At 54.4% G+C, this 27,157-nt stretch overlaps 1 protein-coding gene across 1 annotated transcript in view; it reads left to right on the plus strand.

The window, feature by feature from the left end:
* The first annotated feature begins 390 nt into the window (after positions 1-390).
* Angpt4 (angiopoietin 4) overlaps positions 391-27,157 on the plus strand; it is a 32,220-nt gene continuing 5,453 nt past the window's right edge. The window contains exons 1-6 of the mRNA XM_090352111.1: positions 391-776; positions 15,730-15,885; positions 17,286-17,407; positions 19,882-20,147; positions 23,195-23,310; positions 25,816-25,917. Of these exons, the coding sequence (XP_090208237.1) occupies positions 477-776; positions 15,730-15,885; positions 17,286-17,407; positions 19,882-20,147; positions 23,195-23,310; positions 25,816-25,917 (1,062 nt within the window). The 5' untranslated portion in view covers positions 391-476. The remainder of the gene's footprint in view (positions 777-15,729; positions 15,886-17,285; positions 17,408-19,881; positions 20,148-23,194; positions 23,311-25,815; positions 25,918-27,157) is intronic.

The raw sequence follows: 27,157 nt of genomic DNA on the forward strand, positions 1-27,157 counted from the left end.
GGACCGGGGAGGGGGGAGATGGAAGGGGCTGAAACCTGAGAAGTCTGTCGGGGGGGGGGGCAAAAGGGAGTGGAGAGGAGGACAGAGAGGGAGGGCGCTCAGATGCACGCCTTTGGAGGGTTCAACCTTGCTGGGCTTGGGGCGCGTGGTGGGTGGTGGGCGCGTGGCTGGGCGTGTTTTCCTCCCTCCCGGCTGGTGGAGAGGGATAATCAAAAGTCCCAGGCAAAGAGGAAGGGAGGAGGAAGGAAGGGAGGGTGGGAGGGAGGGAGAATCGAGGTGAGGGGCGCCGGGGGTGGGAGTGGAGGAGAGGCCAGCAGGAGGGAGCAGGCAGTATAAATAGTCCCTGGAAGCCAGCTGGCCAGAGGCCGGGGGCGCTGCAGCGCGGGACTCTGCCGGCCACGGCGGCACTTTCCGGGCGAAGGGCAGCGGCTCCAGGGGCTCCCGCTGGAACCCCTTGGCCATTACACCGGCTTCAGATGCTCTCCCAGCTAGCCATGCTGCTCCTCCTCCTGCTGGCCACCACGACTGCCGCCCAGTGGAGGGGCCAGGAGGCCGGCCGGCGGCGCCCGACGCACCGCGTCCAGCACGGCCAGTGCAGCTACACTTTTGTGCTGCCGGAGCCCGAGCCCTGCCCACCGGAGCCCGAGGCCTTCGGGGCCCCCAACAGCCTGCAGAGGGACCTGCCGGCCGCAGGGCTGCACCTGGGTGAGTGGCAAGCCCGCCGGGTTCGGCAGCTGGAGAAGATGTTGGAGAACAACACGCAGTGGCTGCAGAAGGTACTCAAGCCTCCGGTCACGGGGGCGGCTCGGGACTGCACTCAGCCGAGGGTGGGACGTCTGCCCTGGGTGGAGGGGACTGGCCAGTGTGCTGGACGAGCGGATGCATGGATGGGTGGATGGACGGATGGACAGGGATAAGAGCCCACAGAGGGCCAGGAATGGGTCTGACACCATACAGCACGACTGAGTCACGGCAGGCAGGAAATCAGGCTGTGTAGCCATTCACTCATTCATCTGACAGGAATTCGCTGAGCCGGTCAGGCAGTGCTAGGTGCTGGGTGCATCTCACAGGGGAGAGGTGTGACCGGTCTAGGCCAGTGAGGAAAGAGATGCAGATAGATGAGAGCAGGGGGGCACCAGGTAGGGGCGTGGCGTGGCCAGGGCTGGCCTGCTGAGGTCACATCTCTGGAGAAGACGGTTCACTTCCAGAGGAAGTGGCATTTGAATCCAGACAACGAAGGGCAATACCATCGGTGGCCAGTGTAATCGGGTCAGGGATGCAGGCGTGGGGACAGTACGGCAGGGCAGACACGTGGTGGTGCAGATGGAGCCGGGGAGGGGTGGAGCAGCCGGGGTGAGGGCTGGGCTCACGGCGAAGGCCTCGAAGGCCTCTGAAGAACCCCATGTCTTCTTGCCCTGCCTATCACCAGACCTACCAAAAGGTTCTCAGATGGTTCAAGCCTGTCATCCTGGCTACTCAGAAGACTGATGTCTAAGGATCATGGTTCAAAGCCAGCCTGGGCAGAAAAGTCTGTCCAGTTCTTATCTCGAGCTAATCACCAGAAAACTGGAAGTGACACCGTGGCTCAAAGTAGCAAAGCACTAGCCTTGAGCAACAAAGCTTAGGGACAGCACTCAGGCCCTGAGTTCAAGCCTCATGACCACCACCAACAACAACAATTAGAAAAAAAAAAAACAAACCAGACTGAGTGAGGGCAGGCTGAACAGACCGCGGGACTTGGACTTGATTGGGATAAGAGCCCAGAGAAGGCCAGAGATGTGCCTAAAGCCTGAGGCCCCATGCAAACAGGAGCCACACCAAAGTCTGGTCAGGGAGGGGCCCATTCTGGCACATTCTAAGGGTGGTTGACAGCTCTACTGATGCCCTGAAGGTGAGGTAGTCAAGAACCAGGAGCTGCAGCCACACAGCTGAGAGCCACTGAAGGACCACCTGTCATGCGGCCATCATTTTGGCTGACACTAGTCTCCATGGTGTGGTGTGGCCAGGTGAGAGCTAGGGGACATGGAGCGGGGCCACTGAGCTTTAGGGCATGTAAACAGGGATGTGGTCAGCTCAGCCACCAGAATAAGAGCGAGGAGGGCCGGGGAAGCCCAGGAGAGGGTGCAGGGGTGGCTGCAGGGGACAGAAAGGAGATATCTGTGGCCTTTTTGATTGTATTAGATGAGAGGCTGGCTTGACTGGGAAGGGAGGGAGAATTTCCATGCCTCCGCTGCCTCTTTAGCCCTGTGGCTTCCAAACTGCTTGATGTGTGCCTCCAGTCAGTGGCTAACGGTCATCCCTGACACGGTGATGGTGAGGATGCATCCCTATCAGTATACAGTCTACACTTGGTATCATCGCACAGGTACACCTTAAACGAGGCGGGGAAAAGGTGACCCGTGGCGGAGCGTGGCAGTGCACGCCTGTCATGTGAGCGGCTAGGGGGCAGCAGAGGTAAGGAGAGGGTGTTGATCCAAGACCAGTGAGGCAGAGGACAGCACAGACACACCCCCAGTCTCCACCCTCTTACCATCTGGCATCTGACAATACCCAAGGCCCCGAACACATCATCATGACCTCCCAAAATCTACTTCATGGGGTGTCTATGGAGTTCTTCCACCTCCCCCATTCCATTTCCACAGCTGCACACACCCAAGTACAGGTACTATGCAGTGTGTGTGTGGGGGGGGGGGTGTCTTTATATCCCACCTTCCCCGACTCCAACCCATCCTCATCCCGTTGCCCCTTCCTGCCTAGCTTCCACCCACCCTTCACCCCCTTGTCCCTTTCTGTGCCTGGGGCCTGGGAAACACTGGCACAGCTTGCAGAGGTTTAACCGGGTGGCCATAGAGATGAGAAGATTGGGGTTAGAGGCATATGGTCAGTTGGTAGAGCGTTAGCCCATGAGCAAAAGCTGTCTTGGACCTAGTAAGGGGGAAAAAGACTGGATCAGAAGGTCAAAGGGCTGGGCATCGGGCTCACGCCTGTAAATCCTGGCTACTCGGGAAGCTGAGATTTGAGGATCCCAGTCCAAAGGCAGCCTCAGGAGTAAAGTCTGTGAGACTCTCCAGTGAGCCACCAGAGACCCGGAAGTAGCCCTGTGGTGTGGCTAGTGCTGTGGTACAGCACTGTCTTAGTAAAAAGATCTCAGGCACAATGCCCAAGCCCGGAGTTCAAGCCCCACGACCACCAACAAAAGGTGATCACCTTTCTGCCCCGTGGGGCTGGGTGATGGAGTCTCAGTTTCCCCATCCACAGACAGGAGAAAAGAACTGGATGTTGGGGGTCAGATGGGCACTGCTGCCTGGCTGTGTGACAGAGCTGCTCACCTGGGCAAAGCAGCAGCCTGCAGGCTTGTGTTCTGCAAGGCAGCCCCTGCCCAAGCCCCTGTACCTCTGAGCTCGGCCTTAGTCACAGCAATGCAGGGTTCTCAGGTATCCTTTGGGCTAGAAATGTCATCAGGCCACACTGGCGTCCTCAGTGAGTCTCTAGTCCCTGGGGGGAAGTCTTGGCCTACCCTTAGTCAAGGGACCCCTTGAACTGGACACAGCTGCTTTCTGGCTCTAAGCATTTGAATCATGGCCTGGTCATTTGTACCTGTGGCGCCTACTGTAAAATCTGACCCATTGGCCTAGGGCCTCCTACTGGTCACTGTCCCTGGGCCTGCTGCCTCCTTGGACAGCTGCAGAGCCTGGAAGATGAACACCCAAACTCTCAAGACCAGCTGTAAACACCAGAGCCCCAGTTCTGAGCCTTCCTTGCTGTGTAACCTAGGACAGGTTGCTTTACCTCTCTGAGCCTAGGTTTCCTCACCTAGAAAATGAGGTGAGAAGCCAGGCATGGCGGCTCAGAGATGAAGATCAAGCTTCAAAGCCAGCCTGGGCACTAAAGTCTGTGGGGCTCGTATCTCCAATTTACCACCAGAAAACTGGAAGTGGAGCCACGGCTTAAGGGGTAGGGTGGTAGCCTTGAGTTGAAGAGCTCAGGGACAGCCCCTGGGCCCAGAGTTCAAGTGCCAGGACCAACCAAAAACAAATAAGGTGAGAGTATTACCTACCATGGTGAGGATGCAATCCCATGCCTGGGGAGTCCCAGCCAGTGCCAGGCATGTTCTCAATAAACGTGGGCTATTTCCACAAAGTGATCTCCCTGGGCCTATGATATGGCTTTCCTTGTGCCCAGCTGAGACACATGGCCTCTGGCGCTACTGAACCTTCCCTTACACACCGTGGCTCATCCCTGTAATACTAGATACTCAGGTTGCTGAGAGCTAAGGATCAAAGTTTCAAGCCAGCCCAGGCAGGAGCATTTATGAGATGCTTATCTCCAATGAACCATTAAAATAGACAAAAGAAAAAGATAAGGGAAGTCCCGCTGTAGCTCAGATGCTAGAGCATACATCTTGAGCAACAACTATGTCCAGACCTTGAGATCAAGCTCCAGTATCAGCACAAGGAAGGAAGGAAAGAAGGAAGGAAGGGAGAGAGGAAGGGAGGGAGGGAAAATAAATGGAAAGAGGAAAGGGAATAGGAGGAAGGATGCCGATGAGGAAACTGAGGTCAGAGGGGACAGTGACTCCGCAGAATCTCACAGTGGTGATAGTCAATTTGGGTCCGCACTTCTTTTTTGGCCAGTCCTGGGCTTGAACTCAGGGCCTGAGCACTGTCCTTGGACTTTCTCAAGGCTAGAGCTCTACCACTTGAGCCACAGTCCCACTTCTGGCTTTTTCTAGGTGTGTGAAACCACAGAATCGAACCCAGGTCTTCGTGCATGCTAGGCAAGCACTCTACCACTTGGCCAAACTCTCAAGTGCCTGGGTCCTCCCTTCTGCAGAGTCAGAGGCAAGTGCTGGAAAGAAGGGGTGCTCCCTTCTGCTCCCAAGTTTCTACACCCTGCACAAGACACTTAGCATGGAGTGGGGATCCCCGTCTCATGCCCCTCCCCTTCTCCCCCTACTTTGTGCCTTCCCCTCAACTTCTCTTCCTTGATTCCCCCCTGCCCAACCCTTCTCCCAGAAAGCCCATGACTCCGGTCAGAAGCAGCAGCCCTGGGCTGTGCACCAGCTCTGGGCTCTGGGCCATTCCCCTCCTCTGCGTGAGCAGCTGGGGCCAGGAATGCCCCCTGGGCTCTGCACCCGCCATCTGCCACCCGGGCCCACTCCAGATCTCACCTGCAAGGCGGGAGGATGAAAGCACCTGGCCCAGCCTTGGCTGTGAGGCTGAGGAGCCCCTGGGCAAAGCCTCTGGGGCAGCAGGTGCTCCACAGAGGTCTCCCTGCCCCCCCCACCCCGTGGTGGTCAGTTCTCCAGCTGCCCAGCTCTCCCAGCCAGGAAGTGCCACCCTTATCTTCTCCAGAGTCCCTCCAGAAGGTCCCTTGCTGTGGATCAGCCCTGTCACGACCCCAGGCCTGGCCCACACCCTCCACCCAAGGCAGCCCATGCCCTTTAACAAACTCCAGGGTCCCAGGGACCACACACTGTCCACACCTTGTGCCGATGGGACGTGTGTCCCCTCTGTCCCAACCAGGGCTGGCTATGGGCTCGGGACAGCGCTCTCTCTCTCTCTCTCTCTCTCTCTCTCTCTCTCTCTCTCTCTCTCTCTCTGAAAGCCCCTGGACCATATCTACCTCCACATTGAAGACCTAGGACACAGCCCCCTAGGACCGGTGCCACCCACCCCTTCTCTCTCTTTCTGTCCCCTGAGCCATGAGGGGAGGGCACAGGTCTGGGTATCGACCTCCAGACCTGGCACTGTCTCAGCCTCCTCAGTGACCCCAGGTCCCTGACGTCAAACCCCAGAATAACTCGGCCTGGTGGTGGCCTTTCCTTGGCTGGCCATGGGTCCATCAAGCCTCCAGTGGGAACCCAGCATGGGGCCCCGGCCTGGCTGGAGACCCCGCTAAATGCACCAGGACTGCTGGCTGCCCTGGCCTCCCCAGACTGCCCATAAATTCTTGGCATTTTCAGCTCTCATTTATCCAAACAAGAGTCTTGGTTGCCGAACAAAACATCGTGGGCTTGGATTTCCCAACCTCGCCTCTGGCTCCTTTCTGAGCAGTGGCTCTGGGGGTTGGGGTGGAGCAAATGGCTGCTTTTCACGAAGGACCAGGATGCTTTTTTTTTTTTTTTTTTTTCTCAAGAGGGGCCTGGAAATGGCTGGTCTAGACGCCCTTGGACCCCAGATGAGCGGCTGGGGCTTAGTCTGGCAGCCACCCTGGCAGCAGAGCCCAGGCCTAGGCCTGTCCACATGGTTTGCCAGGCACCCTGCACGGCAGGTCCATGTGTCTCCAGCCCCAAAGTTTGGAGAGGGGGATGTGCACGAGCTCTGTCCCCCTCCTCCTCCTCCCTCTCCCTCTCCTCCTCCCCCTCCTCCAGCGGGAAGTGAACTTCCAGCCAGACTCAGCCTTCAGTCATTGCAGATCCTGAGTGGTCTGGGAAATGTCTGGAAAGAACTGGAGGTTCAGCCTGGGGAGTCCCTGGCTGGGGGCGCCGAGCAGCTGGGAGGCCCTGGAACAGTCACTCGTGTGGCTTCTTTGTGACATGGAGCCCAAAAACCTGCCTGCAACCAATGAGCATAAGATTAAAAAGGGACACAAAGCCAGGCATTGGTGGTGACCTATGCCACAGCTCTACTTCTGGCTTTCTGGTAGTTAACTGGAGATAAGAGTCTCGGGGACTTTTCCTGCCCAGGGCTGGCTTTGAACCACAATCCTCAACTCTCAGCCTCCTGCATACCTAGGATTACACATGTGAGCCATTGGCACCCAGCCAGCTGGATCTGCCCCCCCTCCATGGCTCCCCTAACCCTCTCCCTGACACCCCATCTGCAGCGCCAGCCTCAGCTGCCGTGGACGGGTGAGTAGTAGAAAGAACTCCCGTTCTATTCAAAGCCTCATTTCCTGGCTGAGGGCTTTGTCTCTGGTGGCTCAGTTCACTCGTCAAGTGGGGAGCTGGCATCTGGGGCTCGGTTGACATATGTGGCAGCTGGAGCTGTGTGACAGGAACTGCCCAGCACAGTGCACCTCTTCTGTGGTTAGGGTAGGAGCAGGTGGGGTGTGGTCACGTGATCACTGCAGTCAGGGCCTGTCCTTGGCCCGAGGTTAAGCAACCTCGGTGTGTGTGCCTTGCCTTTGAAATGGGTTGGTGACAGGCAGACTTGGGGGCACCGTGGCTAGAGGTGTCCCACACATCAAGGCTGAATAGATAGATGCTCACCAAGCAAAATAGACACAGCAGCTTGTTCTGTAAACCAGCCCTGGGGGAGAGGGGGGGTGTAGAGAGCTGCACAGAGGGAAGCAGGACGAAACTCACTTCTTCCCCATTCTCTGAGGTTGCACTGAATGAAAACCTGCTGACAGCGCTGACCACAAGTAACCACAAGAGGGCAGTTGACAGAGGAAGCCAACCTTTCTCGTCTCCAGGGCAGAAATTGGCCCTCTATCCCCCTCATCCCTCCTGGGGGCCCTTTCACTTGAGACAGATACAGGGCGTCTATCCACAAGGTGTAAAGGTCAGAAGGCAGGACCATTCTAAATACTTAGCCAATATTGGAAAGCACCTACTGTGTGCCGGGCACCACAAGGGGTCCCAGGAACAAGGCAGATCATGTGGTGCCCGTGGAGAACAAAGCCCAGTGACCTTCCTCTACCCCAGGTGTGAGGCAGCCAGCCCCATCCGAGAGGCCTCGAGACCGACACAGAAAGGAAGCAGCCAGAATGACAGGAACAAGCCCTCCCCCTCCCCCCGCAGGCCCAGTCCTCCAGGCTCAGATGGACTCTAGCAACAGCTGGAAGCTTCGAGATTGCTGCTAGGGATTGCGAGTCTGGTGGAGAGGGCCGGAAAGCTCAGCCCTCCCAGAGCACCCCAGCCCCTGCACCACTCATTCGGCCTCCCCCAGCCTTGACCTAGAAGAAAGGCACCAGAGTTCCACAGTGAGGAAGATGCCAGTGAGGGATCCCCAGGAGGCCAGATGGACAAGCACAGCCTGTGTGGCCCTGGGAACTGAAAGGAAGCTGCAGTAAGGCAGAGAGAAGCCAGAGCCCCATGCGGTCAGCCTCCCAGGGCACAGGAAGCAGGCGGGCCCCCAGGCCTGCAGCCTCTGTGAAGGCAGCATAGTGGTCACCTATGTGTCCTACTGAGCGTCTGGGGCTTAGACTTCAGGAGTGGCTTGATCAAGCGGCTCTGCTGTGGGCTGCTTGCCAGGGTGGGTGGCACTGGCTAGAGTCACTGATCTGGCAGCCTTGAGCCCTGGGAAGGTCTGTGCTGGCCATGGGGGAGCCTCAGCTCCCCTCTGGATGATTCTCTCCCCAGGTGACTTGAAAATCCTTAAGACATGGCGGCCTCATCCCATAACCAGAAAGGAGCCAATAAATACATCATGGCCAGGCAGTGCCAGTCTCCAGCAGCTTTCCTGCCATATCCAATCCTGTCCCACACGAGAGGAGGCTTTGCAGGTTGTGGACACTCGGGTGGGGTCACCGGGGCCGCATAGATGTGCTGACCCCCCCCCCCGAGTGTAGACCAGGGGTGGTCTTTGGCATGGCTTTGAATGTTGGCCCTCACAAGCTGGGGAACTTGGCGTCTTCTTTCACTCACAGGAGAGCTAGGCTACAGCAGCTGAGCGTATGGGCTCCTTGGGGCCACACTGGGCACATGGAGCATTTCAGGCCTCTCTGGGGAGACGCAGGCCTGTGCTGGCCACTGGTGGAGAATGTCAGGTGCATTTCTAGAACTTTCCTCCAGCAGACACACCCACACTGGGCCCTACCCTCTTTACATTCTCCTGCTTTCAAAGTTCCTACCGGTATTTCTCCCCTTTTCTGTTTCTACCCCTACCCCAGGAGGCCCTCTGCCCCCTGGCCTCCTTGGCTTCCTGTCCCTCCTAGGTCTTGCCAGCACTTGGCAAGCTCACTTCTAGCTGCCAAATAAGTCCTCGGTGGGACTGTCATGTCCTTTCCATAAAACCTTCCCCAGGGACAGGAGTTTGGCCTAGTGGCAGAGTGCCTGCCTAGCATGCATGAAGACCCAGGTTTGATTCCTTGGTACCACATACATAGAGAAAAAACTGACAATAGTTGGGGCGAGGTGGTGCTGGGGTGAGCAGGCCAGGCCTGGGGAGCCCCTCACCCCCAGGGGGGAAATGCACCCGTCACAAACCACCAAGATGGTGATAAGCCATCAGAAGGGCTGTGAGGAAAGCCAGGAGAACCTTGTGATATGGTCACGGGGGGGGGGGGGGGGGAGCAGAGGCCACGTGGCCAAGGAGGTGACCCTGTGACCAGAGCCTCCAAGGGAGGCATCTGGGAGAAGCAGAGGCTGTGGGTGTGTTCTGGGCCACACAGCTGACCAGTGCCTGGCTCCTGTGGTCATCTCTGCAGAGCTGTAAGCCAGGGTGGAAACCAGCCTCTGCGGCCAGTGCGTGGGGACAGGAGGACAAATCAGAAGCATGCACCCTCAACTCAGCAGCCCCACCTCGCAGGGTGCACCCCACACTGTCTCACCCAGCACCACGGGACCAGAACACCAGGATGGCACATGAGCAAAGCATGCACAGCTGTGCCCAGCGTCTCCCCACATGCAGCCTCCAGCTGGCCCCCTGGCCTGGAGGAGCCGAGCCGCAGGCTAGGGCAGGCAGCAAGGGAAGACTTCTTGGTTTTCATCTCATTCCTTCTGGGTTCTCAGAATTTCAAACAATGTGTTTATTCATTCAAAAGAAGTTCAAAGTTACAAAAACTTGACATTTAAATCAACACACACACACAGAGCCATGAGATTTTTTTTTTTTTGCCCCCTTTTGCATGGGACAACATCAGACCCAGCACCTAGCATCTAACTAGTCCCCATCTTGTCACTTTCCTGGTCAGGCCTCAGTTTCCCTTGTGAGACAGTGGCTGGAGGCTGAGGGGTCTGAGGACATCCACAGACTCTCCTAGCTGTCAGGACCCAGTCCCCCCATTTACCATTAGGGTACATTGGCTCAGACCTTCATCACCCCACAATTCCTCCACCTCCAGCCTGGGCGCCTCACACTGAGCCCCACCCTGCTCCCAACACCTGCTCTCCTCGATTTGGGAGGCCAGATTGGACCACTGCAGATTTGAACACTGCAGCAATTAGATGCGTTCCCAATGTAAAGCTTGTTCTCCGAGAAGGGAATCTCTTAAAAATAGTAATCTAAAAGATTTGTAAAAGCCCAGCTTGCTGAGCATCGCGTTGAGGGGCTGGGCCATGCCTCTGAGCAGCCATCTGACTTGGGGTTATCAGGATCTTTCTGTGTAGCCATGCAGGGTTTGGGAAATGGAGTGCATAGCCACGTGAGATGGTCCATGTCTGTAATCCTAGCATTTAGGAGCCAGAGGCAAGAGGCTCATGAGTTTAAGACCAGATAAGAGCCTAAGTTATGAAAGCGGCGCTGTGACTCAAGAGGTAGAGCACTAACCTTGAGCAGACAGAAGCTTAGAACCTTCCCCCCAGGCCCAGAGTTCAAGCCCCAGGACCAGTAAAAGAGAGACAGAGCCTGATTTATATACCTTCAAAAAGCAAAAGCAAAGAAAAAAATAAATGACATAATAAAATGCCCAGATATATACAAAGAAACTGAGTTAAGATATATCTACAGATACTAGAGTTTGAACTCAAGGCCGTTAGCACACTCCGTTTACTAGACTAGTGCTCCACAACTTGAACCATGCCACCAGTGTGGGAGATGGAGTCTTAAGGGCTTTTCTGCCCCAGATGACTTCATCCAAACAGCAGTCTTCCAGATCTCAGCCTCTGGAGCAGCTAGGACTATAGCTATGAGTCATTGACACCTGGCTAGATGGTAAAAAAAAAAAAAAAAAAAAAGCAGTTTTTTTTTGGGGGGGTGGAGATTTCTGGTGCAGTCAAACGTCTCTTTACTCTTCCTCCATTAAGCACCTCTATCTAGTGAGATCTCATGCCTTCGGTCAGCTTGGGACCATGAGGAGTGGACACATGTACTGTCCATAGCCACTGTGATGGGACAGGAGAGTAGCCGTCCATTCGTAACAAAGTCAACCCACAGACCCGGTTACAGCTGTGGTAGTTTGAGGACTACTTTCATCCACATAGAAATTCCAGTTACAGGTTAGTAGAAAAATAATGTCATCTCCCCACCCTTATTTTTCCATTCAGGTCGACAAATTCCCTGAGTTTTCTTGGGGGTTAAAAATACCTTGTAGGGGCCAGGAGTTTGGCCTAGTGGTAGAGTGCTTGCCTAGCATGCACGAAGACCCAGGTTCGATTACTTGGTACCACATACATAGAAAATAAAAAAAGCCAAAAGTGGTGCCGTGGCTCAAGTGGTAGAGCTCTAGCCTTAAGAAAGCCTAAGGACAGTGCTCAGGCCCTGAGCTCAAGCCCAGGACTGGCAAAAAATAAAAATACCTTGTAAAAGCTAGGTACAGTGGCTCATGCCTATAACCCTAGCTACTCAGGCGGCTGAGATCCGGGGATCACAGTGCAAAGCAAGCCTCAGCACTAAAAAAAAAAAATCAGTGAGACTCTTGTCTCCAATTAATCACCAAAAACCCAGAAGCAACACTGTGGAGAAGGTGTAGGGTGGTAGCCTTGAGCTGAAGAGTTCAGGGACAATGCCCAGGCCCTGAGTTCAAGTCCCACAACTGACAAAAAAAAAATACCTGGTGCACTGTTTAAAGGTTAATCACACCTGTACAGATCCTCCTTTTCAATATCCAAATAATTCTGAAATAGAGCCTGTAAAGAGGAGGCAGGAACCACGGCCGTCCCCTCCCTCACTGCTCCCTGTTACTTGGTTAATAGTAGGGCTCCCTCAGCCAGCACCGCATACACCGAGTGGCTCGCATGCTGTATAGTCCAGGTGTGTCGGTGGTGGAGGGGGGGTACTGGAGCTGTACAGGGCCTGTCTCAGCTTTTTCATTCAAGAATAGCTGGCACTCTGCCACTTAGATCACACCTCTACTTCTGGCTTCTTGCTAGTTCATTGGCGATATGGCTCATGGACTTTGGTGCCTGCTTCACACCTCGCTCCTCAGATCTCAGCCCCCCGAGTAGCCAGGATTCTAGTTGTGAGTCATTGGTGCCTGGCTTGGGCGTCTCTTCAGACAAGCTCAGATTCAGCTAGCTCTACTTCTGGGACCACTCTGTGGTCACCATCACACACACACACGTCAGGCTATGTCGCATGTGAGTTATGTAACCCTGCATCGGGCTGTCACACAGATTCTTCCCCGGAGGCACGAGTGATGTTCAGGAAAGAGGCTCAGGGCTGGGGTAGAGGGATCTCCCCGGGGCCACCCAGCCGGGAAGCCAAGGAGCCCTGCGCATTGACGCTCAACATTAGTCTGTGTGTTCGCCTTTATCTGCATGGACAAATGCTTTCCCCATGCAAGAAGTGCACCAGAAGAGACCTTTCCCCCAGAAAAGAGGCCAGGCACGGGGTCTCACAGCTGCCATCCTAGCTACTCAGGAGGCTGAGATGGGAGGATGGCGGGTCAAAGCCAGCCAGAGCAGAACAGCCCCTGGGAGCCTCTTATCTTCAACAAACCATCAAAACCCAGAAGTGGAGCCGTGGCTCAAATTGGTAGAGCACTAGCCTTGCCCAGGGGCAGTGCCCAGGCCCAGAGGTTAAGCCCCCTGACCAACAACAGAAAGATGGGGAGAGGTACGAAGAAGGTGGACCCCACTTCCCAGTGCTGGCCTAAGAACTCACAGCATGAGGTGACTGTTCTCACCACTGGGGAAGAGGGGATGCCAGCTCAAGAGAGCTCCTCTACTGAACCCTCTCCACCCCTTCCTCCTTCAGCTAGTGCCTGAACCCTGGGCCAGGCCCAGCCCCCACCATCCCCCATCCTGGCCTCTGTGGGTCTCTACAGGCCCAGTCCAGCTGGCCTGGATTATGCGTCCCAAGGCCCCGTGCGGGTGGGCCAGCACAGCAAATCGGGTGATAGAAGCCAGCTGTGGTGGCCATAGCAAGTGGGTGGACCCCAAGCTATCGAAGCCCCGCCCACCTCTGCAGACCTGGGGAAGGCCTGGGCAGGGTACCAGCATTAAGGCACTGAACCTGACGGCCTGACCTTAGCCCAGACTTCAGGCCCTCTCCTCTCCTCCCCAGTGCGGCCCTGCCACTCAGGAGTGGGAGGCTGCACTTTTCTTCCGTGCTCCAGGCAAAGCCTGAGACCAGGCTCAGTGCAGCCCCCGTGGTGCGCCCCCCACCAAGAGTCAGCTCTGGCCAGCCACACAGGGTCCCACAGGGCTGAGGTAAAGTGGGGACAAAGCCTCGAGCCGGGTGCACGTGCCTCCTGCCTGTCACCCTAGCCACTGGGGAGGCTGAGGTCTAAGGACTGCAGTTCAAAGCCAACCTGGGCAGGAATGTCTGTGACACCAGAAAACCGGAAGTGGAGCTCAAAGATTAGAGCGTTAGCCTTGAGCACAAAAGGTCAGGAAAAAGAGTTCAAGCTCCACAACTGACAAAAAGAAGACAAGAGGTGAAGAGGGAGGGGGGGAGATGAGGGAGTGGTCACCAGCACGCCATGAACAGAGTGAAGAGTAATTTCAGGAGCAGCATGGCGGCCACTCTCCACCTTAGGCCTGATAGCGAGCAGCTCTGAGCGTCCCTGGGGCTGAGCTTTAAAAGGTCAACGGCACACGCAGGTGGTGGTAACTCCACGCAGGTGGTCGTCATCGTCTGACGTCACCTCATGCTGTCCAGTCACAAGGATGCGTTGCAGGTGGACATAGCCACACACAGGTGGTCGAGTAGGTTAAGCTTTTTTTTTTTTACAAAAACAATTTGGCAGCTCAGCCTGCCAGGTTATTACAGGAGTCAGCCAAGTTTCCTACTGTGCCGCAGTTCCACGGAGCAGAAGTCCCTGGCAGATGGAAGGGGATGGGAGAAAAAAGACAAAGAGGTTGAGGTCCAGGTTGGGGCTTCAGAGCTGGGTGGGGCTGTTCCCTGGGGTACAGATGGGAGAGGGTGGGGATGGCTGGCTGGTGAGGAGCAGGCGAAACAGAGCCAGGGTGCTTTCTGTGGACATGCTTGTTAGAAACCTTAATCCCAGCTACTCAGGAGGCTGAGATCTGAGGATCACAGTTCAAAGCCAGCTAGGACAGGGGAAATCCATGAGAGTCTTATCTTCAATGAATCACCAAAAAAGAAAACAAAAACAAAATCCGCCTGGGAGTTTGGCCTAGTGGTTAAAGTGCTTGCCTAGCATGCATGAAGACCCGGGTTCGATTCCTCGGTACCACATACATAGAAAAAAGCTGGAAGTGGTGCTGAGGCTCAAGTGGTAGAGCTCTAGCCTTGAGAAAGTCCAAGGACAGTGCTCAGGCCCTGAGCTCAAGCCCAGGACTGGCAAAAAAAAACAAAAACAAAAACAAAATCCACAAGTGGACAGTGCCCAGGCCCTGAGTTGAAACCCCATTATCAGTGACAGCTGGTGACAGCCAAGCCAGGTGGAGATGCATCCCCTCGGGATCTGAGCTCACAGACCCCTTCTCAGAAACAGAAAATCAAGGCCAAAGAGCACCTGGGCATGCAGCCATCACACACACACACACACGGCCCACACTGGCCCTGGAGTGACCCACTTGCAGGTGGATGGGGAAGTCTGCAAATGTGCTCAAGATGACCCTAAGCCAATGACAGCATTGCTTCCTCCAGGGGTTCACTGTGAGATAGGCTCCTGCCCAAAGCACCGATGGGGGGAGAGAAAGGAGGGGAGCCAAGGGCTCGGAAGAGCCTCCCCCACCCCCACCAGCCCAAATCCCCACGGTCCTCCATCCTCCCCAGGGAACCCCAGTCTTCCTAGGGCCCCGATGGACCTCCTGGAGGCCAGCGTGAGGGCACACACATGTGCATGCATGTGCAAGAGTGTGTGTTGGAGGTCCCAGGTTCTGATCCTGAGGACACAGGGCTCACCAGCCCTGGGAAGGTGGGCGTGCGAGCACAGGGAGCCCAGAGCCCCGTGTGGCAGACATTGAACACCAGAAGAGAGAGTTCAGCCTGGCAGGTAGATCCACAGATCTAGACGGGTGGGGGTGGGGGAGAGGGTGCCCACCTCCTGCCAGCTAGGGAAGGGACCCTTGTTGTTTCCCTTTTCCCATGAGTTCATTGAATATAAATTTTGGGGCCGTGACTGCAGAAAGCACAGTAGTCAGCAAGCCAAGTTCCTAGCTGGGTGGAGCTGATCTAGCGGGACAAGATCAGAGTGGAGAAACAGATGCCTAGAGTGCAGTCAGGGAGTAATAAGTATACGCAGTGACATGCCGACAAGGGCAGGGGTAGGAGAGGGAATACAGAGGAAACAGCATGTGCAAAGGCCCTGAGGTGGGCCTATGCTTGCTGTGTTGGAGAGCTGTCCTAGAAGCATTGCATCAGGAGAGGAATGAGTGGAAGAGACAGGCAGGGGAGGGAATGGGCACCATCTAGGGAGACCCAGTTGTGGAGGGATCTGAAGTCAGAACTTTAGTGAGATGGGAGCCCCTGGGAGGCTCTGAACACACGGGGACAGTGTCTTAGGATCTCTCTGTCTGCCACTAAATGGAGGACAGATCATGTGTGGGACAGGGGCAAAGGTAGAGAGACTGGGAGACAGGCGGTGGAGTAGTCCAGCCTGCCGTGGGGGGGAGCCTCCTGTGGCTTCCCTGATGGCTGCCCTGGGCCTTCCGTAGAAACGCACAGGAGGGCCAGGAGGCCTCGGTGACCCCAGCTCACAATCTCCCCACAGCTGGAGCGGTCCATCCACATGAGCCTGAGGTCGGAGCTGGCTCAAGGCCAGCAGCACGTGGTCCAGAATCAGACAGCCCCCATGCTGGAGCTGGGCGCCAACCTCCTGAACCAGACCACAGCCAAGGCGCGAAAGCTGAGCAACGTAGAGGCCCAGGTAAGCCAGGGAGGGGCCCGGCCAGCTCACGGCCCAACTGAGCTTCACCTCAGTCCCTGGGAAGGTCAAGGCCTCTCTGAGCCTGTAGCCCCCTGACTGCCCCCCCACCCGCCATCTTCTCACTTGACTTGCCTTAGAACCCCAGTAGGGCAGTAGGCCTCAGCCCGAGTAAGAGTTGTGCTGGGGGTGCCCCATGGTGGGAAAGAATGTGAAAGGATTTCTGAGCCCTTGGGGCTGAGCCGAGGACTGAGAGGGTGAGAAGGTAGCTGTGCCTATGTTTGGTGCCCAGGACACCATTAGAGACCCAGATCAACACTTTACCTGTGTTAGTACCTGCAGAGGAGGGGGGAGGTGCAGTCCAAACAGCAGATCCTGGGGAGGGAGGACTGGAGCCAGGTAACCGGGGAAAGCAGGTCAGACAGGGAGAGCAGCGCATGCAGAGGCCCGGGGGTGGGACCAGGTCTGGGACAGGGAGGATGGAAGGAAGGGGCAGAGAGGGGCAGAGAGGGGCCAGAGCCAGACTGAGACCTGGGGCCTGGCAGGCTTTCTCGAGCAGAGTGGCAGCAGGTGTTATCTTGCTTTGTTTTGTTTTTGTCCATCATGAGGCTTGAACTGAGAGCCTGGGCACTGTCCCTGAGCTCTTTTTTTTTTTTTTTTTTTTTGCCAGTCCTGGGCTTGAGCTCAGGGCCTGAGCACTGTCCTTGGACTTTCTCAAGGCTAGAGCTCTACCACTTGAGCCTCAGCACCACTTCCGGCTTTTTTCTATGTATGTGGTACCGAGGAATCGAACCCGGGTCTTCATGCATGCTAGGCAAGCACTTTAACCACTACGCCAAACTCCCGGTCCCCCCTGAGCTCTTTTTGCTCAAGGCCAGCACTCTGCCATTTTGAGACACAGCTCCACTTCTGGTTTTCTGGTATTTCATTGGAGATAACTCTGAGTCTCATTCTCCTGCCCAAGCTGGCTTCAAACTGTGATCCTCAGATCTCAGCCTCCTGAGTAGCTGGTATTGCAGGTGTGAGCCACCAGCGCCAGGGAAAGTCGGGTTTTGAAAGCCCCCTTAGACTGCCTCCTTGGAAGGAAGACGTGTAGGACACTGGGTAAGGAAGGAACCCTGGAAAGCAGGCCCAGTAGCGGGGCCATGGAGGAAAGGAAATGCTAGGCTGCACCCACCAATGGCCTATGGCTGGGGTACAGCCACAAGGGGCGTTATTTCCCCCTGGGGTCTAGGCAGCAGGAGATTGCCATTGTCAAGGGTAGTGCTTGGGAGCCTCAGGGAGGGAGGGGCCCAGAAACGAGTGGCTTGGGGGTGCTAATAGGTCAGCACATCTCAGAAGTGGCTGCTGGCCTGGGCACCTGCCAGGTTCATGTCATCTCCACACCCTGGGTGCTGGGGCAGGTCCTGAACCACACATCCCGCATGGAGGTCCAGATGCTGGAGACTTCGATGTCCACCAACAAGCTGGAGAAGCAACTGCTACTGCAGAGCCACCAGCTGCACCAGCTGCAGGGCCGAAATAGGTGAGTGCTGGAGCCTGCGTCCCGCTGGGATCCCTCTTAGACTTCAGCTCCTGCATGGAGTTCCAGGTGGGCCCCAGAGGCAGTGGCCAGAGCTAATGCTGCAAGCTCAAGTTCATTTGCATGGGTGGTGAGAACTGGACTTGGCCGGTGTCTGGGACAGGGCAAAGCCTGGGTTATGACTGAGGTGGGAATCACTTTGAGGGCTAGGCCTAGCAATGACGCTGGGGCTAGGCCAGGATGGGGTGAGGACTAAAACCAGACTTGGAATCCAGAGAAGTTGGGGTGGGTGGGGGCTGAGCGCAGCAGTGGGGTATCGCCCAGTCAGGCACAGACCCTGGTTCTGTAACATTGGATAGGAGCAGAAAACAAGCATTTTCCTGGGTCTAGGGACACCTTAATCCTTCCTTCCCTCCCATACAAGGAATTAAACTCAGGGTCTTACACATGCTAGACAAGTACTCAACCAATAAGCTACATCCCCATTCCTTGAAGGTTTTGGGGGTTTGTTTTGTGTTTCGGTGCGGGGAGGAGGTCGGTCCTAGGGCTTGAATTCTGGGCCTGGGCGCTGTCCCTGAGCTCTTCAGCTCAAGCTAGCACTCTACCACTTGAGCTACAGTGCCACTTCTGGTTTTCTGGTGGTTAGTTGGAGATAAGAGTGTCATGGACTTTCTTGCCTAGACTGGCTTTGAACCACCATCCTCAGATCTCAGCCCCAAGTAGCTAGGATCACAGGTGTGAGCCACCGTGCCTGGCTCCCTTTGAGACAAAGTCTCAGGATATAGCTCGGCTGCTTTACCTTCACCATCCTCCTTCCCTAGCCGCTGTGCTGAGATAACGGGTATGCGTCATCATACTATCCTCTCTCCCTTTCTTTACATGTTAACCATCTTGTTCAATGTGTACTGAATTGTCCTGAACATTTCTAATCGGCCTTGGCTACGTAAGTAAATAAACCTTGTGCGCTTACCTGCCTCTTCCCTGGAGAAACCAGTTCCTGTACTGGCTCCTCATCTGCACTACCAGACCTGCAAATATGTACCTGGCCACCTCCTTCCAATTACAGAGGGGAGTAGTCATGTGACACAGATAAGGTGGAGAGACCTGGCATGCAGGACGGATTTTTATCTGTTTGGAGCTTGTAGGGACCAGGCTGGCCAGGTCAAGGTCTAGGGGAGGTAGAAGCTCCTCACTGAACAAGGCACAGCCTGGCCTTGCTGATGGGACACTAAGATTCCCACGTGCAGAGCCAGCAGCACACGAGGTCCAAAAATGAGCCTCCCGCTGGGACCTGGGTGCAGTTAATAACTCTAATTATTCTTCTTGCACACACTCACGCTGAGCTGCCGTCGGGTGTCTGGAGCACAGTGTCTAAAGTGGGTCTTTCACAAGCTCTTCTGCACCCCCACCTCCCGAACCCAGGCAGAATTCTAGAACTGGAATGTACACCCCTTTCCCTGCATTTTATGTAATTCCTATAGGCAGTCTGTGAGCCTCACTTCCAGGCCATTCCTCCAGGCCCTTTCCTCAGCCCTGGCCTCAACTTCCTCGCCAGCCCTGGCCCTAAGAGCTAGAGATACCCAGTTCCGTAGCTCTCCTGCCCTTGTCACGCCACCAACAGTGATCTTGGAACAATTCTGGGTTAGGCAAGACTTACAGACACCAGGGATACAGAAAGAAGTGAGCAGGCGCCCCTGACAGCTGATACAGCTTCAGCTCTTATAAATATGCAAATGTGCACATAAAGGCCTAGTGACCCTCACGAGGCCCAAGTGGACATGCTGTCCTTATCGCACTTTGTTCCATTATCTTAGGAAGGTTCTGGAACGGTAAGCTCTGCCACTCCTTCTTCTCTCCAATGTCTCTTTGTTTCCTAAGCCATAAAAGGGTTTTGCTTATTACAACCACAGAGACCTGTATCAAATAAAACCTGTAGTGGGCCTGCTGTCCCCAGGCCCAGGGCAGCTTTCCAGTTTTGTGCAAAACCTTCCCCCTCCTTCCTCTCCAGGGGTGCAGCCCCAGCAGGTGGAGGTACACCAGAACAGAACAGGCTCTGCCAGTCCTGCTGTTGGATCACAAGGCTGTTTAGTTGGTCTCATTTACCAGGCGTGTCCATCTGTGTCCCTCGTCCGCAGGGCATTCTGCCCCAGGACCCTTAGAGGACACCCTGAGAGTGGACTTCAGGGTTGCCATGTCTTCATGCTTTAATCATGGCTGTCTGGCTGATGCTGTATGCCTTCTACCTGATCTCTTCTTCCAGAGGCCCCAGCCCTCATTCTTCTGGGATCTTCCTCTCCCTATCAGTGTCTACTGGGGGCGCTAATGGCTGGGCAGTGTGGCTTTGAACCACAGGCTCCACCTCTAGGAGTGTGGGCAGGTCAGGTCTGTGTGGCAGAGTCTGCCATCCTCCGCCCCCAGTGGCACGGGTGTGAGTACCGCTAGACTGTGTCCGTCTCTCCCCCCCCCCACCCCCGCAGTGCCCTGGAGACCCGACTGCAGGCCCTGGAGACTCAGCAGCAGGTGGAGCTGGCCAACCTCCGGGACCAGAAGGAGCAGCTGCGGCACCAGCTGGGCCTCCAGACCGGAGCCCTCGCTAGCCTCGAGCGCAGCCTGCGCGCCCTGGGCAGCAACACCAGCTCCCTGCAGCACACGCAGCGACAGCTCGTCAACTTCATCCAGCACCTGGTGGACGTAGCTGCCCAGGGCCAGAGGAATGGCCAGGAGCCCGGCCCCCAGGAGCCAGGTGCGCTAGGAGGGGAAGGAGGGAGGTGACTCCAGTACCATCCAGAAAAAGGTCCTGCCCTACTCTGGCCATCCACACAGAAGCCAGTCCTGACTCCATCTGCTGGCTCCTTGTGTGACAGGGGACCGGACTGGCCTCTGCTGAGCTAGAACTTGTTGGGGTTTACCCAGCTCCCAGGGTCTAGTGGGTACAGGGAGGGGAGCAAGCCCCCTCCTTTCAGTCAGTCACACTTCTGAGCCCCCACTGAGTGGGGTGGATGGTACTACAGTGCACTGCTCACTCCCCCCCCAACTCACATTGTGTGTGTGTGTGTGTGTGTGTGTGTGTGTGTGTGTGTGTGTGTGTGTGTGTGTGTGTGTGTGTGCACGTGGAAATATTGGGGGGTTTGAACTTAGACGCTAGCATTTTCTCACTTGGCTTTTTTTTTTTTTTTTGGCTAGTCCTGGAGCTTGAACTCAGGGCCTGGGCACTGTCCTTGAGCTTTCCTCAAGGCTAGCGCTCTACCCCTTGAGCCACAACACCACTACTAGCTTTTTCTGCGTATGTGGTAATGGGAATCAAACCCAAGGCTTCGTGCATGCTAGGCAAGCACTAGGTCACACTCCTGGCCATACCTCGGCCTTTTAAATCCCAAGTCTGATGTTCTACCTCTTGAGCCACACCTCCACTTCAGACATTTTGCTGGTTAGTTTGAGATAGTCTCCAAGATTTATCTGCCCAAGCTGACTTTGAACTTTTATCCTCAGATCTCCTGAGTTGATAAGTTTACAGATGTGACTTTTTTTCCTGGTCCTGGGGCTTGAACTCTAGACCTGGACTCTATCCCTGAGCTAGGTAGACTGTCCCTCTAGCTCTTGAGCCACAGGATCTGTTTTTGTTTTTGTTTTGTAGTTTAGTGAAGATAGGAGTCTCACAGGCTTTGCTGCCTGAGCTGGCTTGGAACTATGACCCTCAAATCTCAGCCTCTTGAGTAGCTAGAGCTATAGGCATAAGCCACAATGCCCTGCTAGACTCCTGACTCTTGCCAGCATGCCTGCTTCCTCGGAGATCAAGGGACCTGCTTCTCAATTGAGTGCCTGCTCTGTGAGCAGCCTTCCAGAAACTTCCTCATCACTGAAGGCCTTCAGGACTATGCAGAGAGGGGATATTAATCTGAGACCAGGAGGGACACAGGAAGAATTTGGACCTATACCTTTTGGAAAGCCAGACTGGGGGTCTGAATACAGAATAGCTTGGTGAGAGAGGAAGTGACCCTGGGGCAGCTGGAGCTTCTTTAGGACAGGGTTCCAGGCACCAGAGCCAATGGGGATTTGGGGCAGGCCATCCTGCTGTGGTTCCACCCTAAAGCCAGCCAGCCTAAGGAGGGAGGAGTGGACGCCTTCCAAACCATAAGCTGCGGAGTGACCAGAACCACTGTGGGCTGCCAGGCCAAGGCCTCTGAATGAGTCCCATGGGTGTGGCCCTGCCAGACACCTCTCCCAGAAGGCCCTGCTGCATGCATCCAGGAGTCCAGTTCAGCAGTCACAAGGACAGAGACACGGGTGGACGTGACTTCGGTCCATCTGTCAAGGTCGCCTCTTTGCCCAACCTTCCCTTGACTCAGCTGTGGAGACAGAGACAGGCATAGTAGGAAGGACAGAGCTCAAATCCTAGTCCTTCACTTACCTACAGCCAGGACTTGCATAGCCGTCTAACTTCTCAGGGTTCCACTTTCCTTATGTATAAAGGTGGGAAGAGCAATCTCCCTGAGCCCTAGCACAGAGAGGGAGATGAGACTCCTTAGGTGCCTGCCTGCCCAGAGAAACTGGGTTCCACGGCCCGAAGCCCTGACTGGATCATTCTAAATGAAACAGCACAGATGTTACTCCCTGCTACTTGTCAACAGTCCACTTGGTCCACTTTTGGAGCCCTGGTGGGCTTCAATCAAATAAAAGAAACACAGGCACCTGGTGAGTCCACAGTGGGGCAGAGTAGGGGGTGCCTGCCAGGGCTTGGGCAATCCTGATGATCCGTCCAGTTTGTTCCAAGAAGGAACATGCACCAGGGCCGTGGGGGGCACAGCAGGTTCTGGTCACTCCACAGCTTATGGTTTGGAAGGCGTTCACTCCTCCCTCCTTGGGCTGCTGGACTTAGGATGGAGCCACAGCAGGTTGGTCTGCCCCAAATCCCTATTATAGGTTCACACCTGTAATCCTTGCTACTCAGGAGGCTGAGATCTGAGGAATCGTAGTTCAAAACCAGCCCAAGCAGGGAAGTCCATGAGGCTCTTACCTCCGAGAAACTACTAGAAAAGCCGGAAGTGGAGCTGTGGCTCAAGTGGTAGAGTGCTAGCCTTGAGCAAAAGACACTCACCAGCACACAGGCCCTGAGTTCAAGCCCCAGGACTGAAAAAAAAAGGGAGGGAGGGGGAGAGGAAGCAGAGGAAGGGGAGAGGGAAGAGGAGGGAAGGCTCTGCCTATCTGGCTGGGTGCCCTTGGACCTATTTCCTGGTGTGGGCGGTGCCTCACTGGAGTTCTGGCTCCAGGCATCCTATCCCCAAGAGCAGAAAAGCCTGTTCCCAGGCCTCTTTTCCATGAGCCTCCTCCCTGCAACTGCTGCTCTGCTCTCACCAGAGCGCTCTCCTCCACCCAGCGCTCAGGGCTCCTCAGCCTAGCATTCCAGACTCACTGACCCTGCTAGAGTTCAGGCTCCTGCCTGCTGTCCTCCACCCCCCTGACCCTCAAACAGCCAGAACACTCGTGGGGTGAGTCCTATCTCCCCCTACACCTCGTCCATCTGCCACACCAGGATGACTCCCACCTAGGAGACTTCCCATATACCGTTCCCTCTGCCTGGAATGCCCTCCTCCCCTCCTCCCAGACCCCTGCATGTGGCCTACGTCCCAGTTCACTGTCACCTCCTCTCAGAAACCATCTCAGGTCTGCGTGGGCTTCCCCACCCCCTAAACCTCCCACCAGAACTTGCACCAGGACAGGCAGGCTGTGTCCACATCACCTCCCTCCCCTGCCTTGTTCACCTCCGGCTCACTTCCGCTTTGTCCCCAGCAGCCTCCATGAGGGCACCTGAGCCTGTGTTCCAGGACTGCGCCGAGATCCAGCGCTTTGGGGCCAACGTCAGCGGCATCTACACCATCCACTTGGCCAATATGTCAGAGCCCAGGAAGGTCAGGGGCGCCGGCAAACGGGGCTCTCCCAGGCACCCAGCCAGAGGCTTCTCAGCCTGAGCTCCCTCCCAACCCCAGCCAGTCAGGGACTCCCCCAAAGCCAAAGAAGCATCCTTTGCTGACATTCTCTCCAGAAGCTTCTCAGTCTGGAAGTAGTTCTGTGTGGGTGAAGGTGAATCGAGCCGGTATTGTTGCCCTGAACCTGAAGGTCCAGACATCAGGAGAGAAGGAAGAGAAAAGTGCAGGTGTCTGGAGGAAGGTTTGGGGCAAGCTGAGAATGAAGTGTGGGAACAAGTGTGGGTTCCAGCCATCCCACCTCCAATTCCCCTCTGCAATTTCCTCTTCCAGCCCCCTTCTCTTCCTGTTGGTACTGGGGTCTGAACTCAGGACTATCCCTAAGCTTTTTCACTCAAGAGTAGGGTTCTGCCAACTTGAGCCACAACTCCACTTTGGGCTTTTGGTGGTCAACCGGAGGTAGGAATCTCAGAGACTTTTCTGTCCAGGCTGACTCTAAACCTCCATCCTCAAATCCCAGCCTCACAGGAAGCTAGGATTACAGGCATGAGCCACCAGCACCCGTCCATTCTTTCCCTCTGAGGATTCCTGGAAGAGAGGCCCAGATTGTACCTACTTTTGTCCTCTTTCCTCACAACTGCTCGACTTCCCTCTTAACAAAAAAAATCTAGCCTGAGGCCCTATGTGTTTCATATTTTCTAGTTAGAATGTTGTAATATCTTTTATATTTATTTGTTTATGATTGTCTGAACAAAGGCAAGAGTTCAGGTGGCTTTTGTTTATGGTACTGATAATATTTTCCTTTAAAATGCACTTGGTCAAGGATATTATTTAATTATAAAAAGGGCACTATCATAGGAAGTAAGTGTGCTACGTGGACTTGAGTTGATTCATCTGTGGTGGGATTCAGCAGTGGTGAACAGCTGGAATCTGGGTTCAATGATCAACATGAGCTGCCCTGGGAGGCTCAAACCTTGGCTTTACTTGCATCTTGTTCTGAAACACATTTTTCTCCTGTCTGGGCCTCAGTTTCCCTTCCTGCACCTTCTGCCACCTCTACAACAAATGGGCTGCCTTCTCTCCCTCGGTAGACCTTTAGCATCTCAAGTCCCTGCTTGTGTTGCACTCCTGCTCCCAGAAACATCCTTCCACTTTCTCCACCTGGCAGGCTCACCTTCATCCGATGCCTTCTTCTGAAGCCATCTTCTCTAGGAAGCTTTCCAGGGTTTCCCAGTGTTTCCTCCCTTGTAGCACCCCAAACATTTGCAGCCAACAATCTGTGTGAACTATTATAGACTCTGCCAGACCTATGTAGCCCTGAGGCTGGGTTACCTCTGATGCATCAATGAAGGGCAGAAGCCAGGTCCATACTCATTGAACATGCATCGAACATTCAACATGTACTCAACTGGCTAGAAAAAATAATGTGCGGATGAAAGTTAATATGGGAGATTAGGACAGATGATTTCTTTGAAACAAATGATTCTTTCCTGCATAAGCATCCTAGTTCATTAAAGCTAGGTGCTCAGAAAACACTTGTTCATTGAATGACAGTGACCACATTTCCTAGGTCTAATGCAGCTAAGCATTTTGTGTCTGTTACCATTTAAATATCAAGTTACCACCCCTCCCTCCACCTCCCCCCTCAGCCAACACACACACACACAGGCTTATGCTTTGAACACTTGGTTTCCAGCTGGTGGCACTATTTTGGAAGGTTTTGGAAACTTTGGGATTAGGGCCTCTCTGGAAAAAGTAGGTCACGGGGGCCAGGACTTTATCTGGTGTCCACTTCCTCCCTCACTGTCTGAGGTGAACACAATCCCACTTCTCTGACATTCTGCCCGAAGGCACAGGGAGAATGAAAGCTGAACCCCCTTCCCACAGGCCACCCTCCTGCCCTCCCTCATGTTTTGTCACGGCCCAGGAAGTCTAATGCAATGTCAATCAACACTGAGTCGTGAATCATAGCAGTCCTTCCACCCTAACAAAGCTCTAACACTGTCATCGACCTCTTCTTCTTCCTCCTCTTTCTCTTCCTCCTCTTCTTCTTTTTTTGCCAGTCCTGGGCTTGAACTCAGGGCCTGAGCACTGTCCTTGGACTTTCTCAAGGCTAGAGCTCTACCACTTGAGCCTCAGCACCACTTCGGCTTTTTCTATGTATGTGGTACTGAGGAATCAAACCCGGGTCTTCGTGCATGCTAGGCAAGCACTCTACCACTAGGCCAAACTCCCGGCCCCATACCTAGCTGTCTTCTAAGCACTGTGTATGGCTCCACTTATTTAATTCTCACAAAAAATACCAGTTTGCAGAGGGGAAACTGAGGCACAAAGAGGTAGGCATAAACATCCCCATTTAGGGTACAACTGAGGAGAGAAGGAAGCTGAGGGGAGCTTCTAGAAAGTGATGAGGGTTTGAGTTTGTTTCTGTTTTTTTCTGGCTGCCTCTGAAGGATTCCAGCTCAGCTGTCTCCCCACCCCCACCCCCAGGTGTTCTGTGAGCTGAAGGCTAATGGAGGCGGGTGGACCCTCATCCAGCGCCGGGAAAGAGGCAACGTGAGCTTCCAGCAGGGCTGGAAAGAGTACAAAGAGGTAAGTAAGGCTGCTGCCAGGGACACTGCAGGTGATGGGTCACTGGTGGGGGCTGCTACCCCATCCCTGAGGGGAGGCGGGGGGATCAGCTCCCCTAAAGCCAGCAACCCTCACACTCACCTCCCTGCTGCTGGGACAGACTCCCTGACATCCAATCCTTTTTTTTTTCTTTTTGCCATTTCTGACATAAACCCTAGGAATGAAAATTGACTTTTTGTTTAATTTCTTGGAAAAAAATAATATATGTGCATGGCTAAATTTCTTACATGAATGCAAAGGAAGAGGCGGGAAAGACCAAAAAAAATCCTCCTCTCATCCCTGACTTCACTGCTTAAATGAGTCTCTTGGCTGCTTGGTGCATCTGGGACCTTAGCTACAAAGACAAATGCTTTCTTGTAGAATTGTTGCCTCCAAAACCACATGCATTTTATAAGATGTGAGAAATAATACCCAATTGTCTTCCAGTATTTTCAATTAAATTTTGAGTACAAGATTTTTCTTTCTTCATCTTTTTTTTTTTTTTGGCAAGTGGTCCTTAAAAGCTCTTAAGGTTTTTGAAAGTAAAAAAAATAGAAAAGAATGCCCATAAGGATATACACAGTGTCTGCTAGCTGTTCATTTGATAAATACATAAAAAATAAATTACTAAATTAAGTTATGAGTACTCTTGAAGTAATTGAGTTTGAGTCAATAACTGAAATAGTGGAGAGGCCTGGTGCTGGTGGATCATGCCAGTAATACTAGCTTTTCAGGAGGCTGAGATCTGACGATCAAGATTCAAAGTCAGCCAGGGCAAGAAAGTGTGGGAAACTCTTACCTTCAATTAACCAGCACACAGCCAATAGTGGGGCTGTGGCTGAAGTGGTAGAACACCAGCCTTGAGCAAAATCAGCACCCAGGGCCTGATTTCAAGCCCCAGTACTGGCACAAAATAAATAAAGTTAAAAAAAAAAATAGGGGGCTGGGAGTTTGGCCTAGTGGTATAGTGCTTGTCTAGCATGCACGAAGACCCGGGTTCGATTCCTTGGTACCATATACTTAGAAAAAAGGTAGAAATGGTGCTGAGGCTCAAGTGGTAGAGTTCTAGCCTTGAGAAAGTCCAAGGACAGTGCTCAGGCCCTGAGCTCAAGCCCAGGACTGGCAAAAAAAAAAAAAAAAAAAAAAAAAAAAATAGGCCAGGTGCTGGCGGCTCATGCCTGAAATCCTAGCTACCCAAAAGGGTGAGGTTTAAGGATCACAG

This window comes from Megascapheus bottae, chromosome 18 (genome assembly GCF_031878675.1).
Source record: "Megascapheus bottae isolate mThoBot1 chromosome 18, mThoBot2.hap1, whole genome shotgun sequence".
NCBI classification, from domain to species: domain Eukaryota; kingdom Metazoa; phylum Chordata; class Mammalia; order Rodentia; family Geomyidae; genus Megascapheus; species Megascapheus bottae.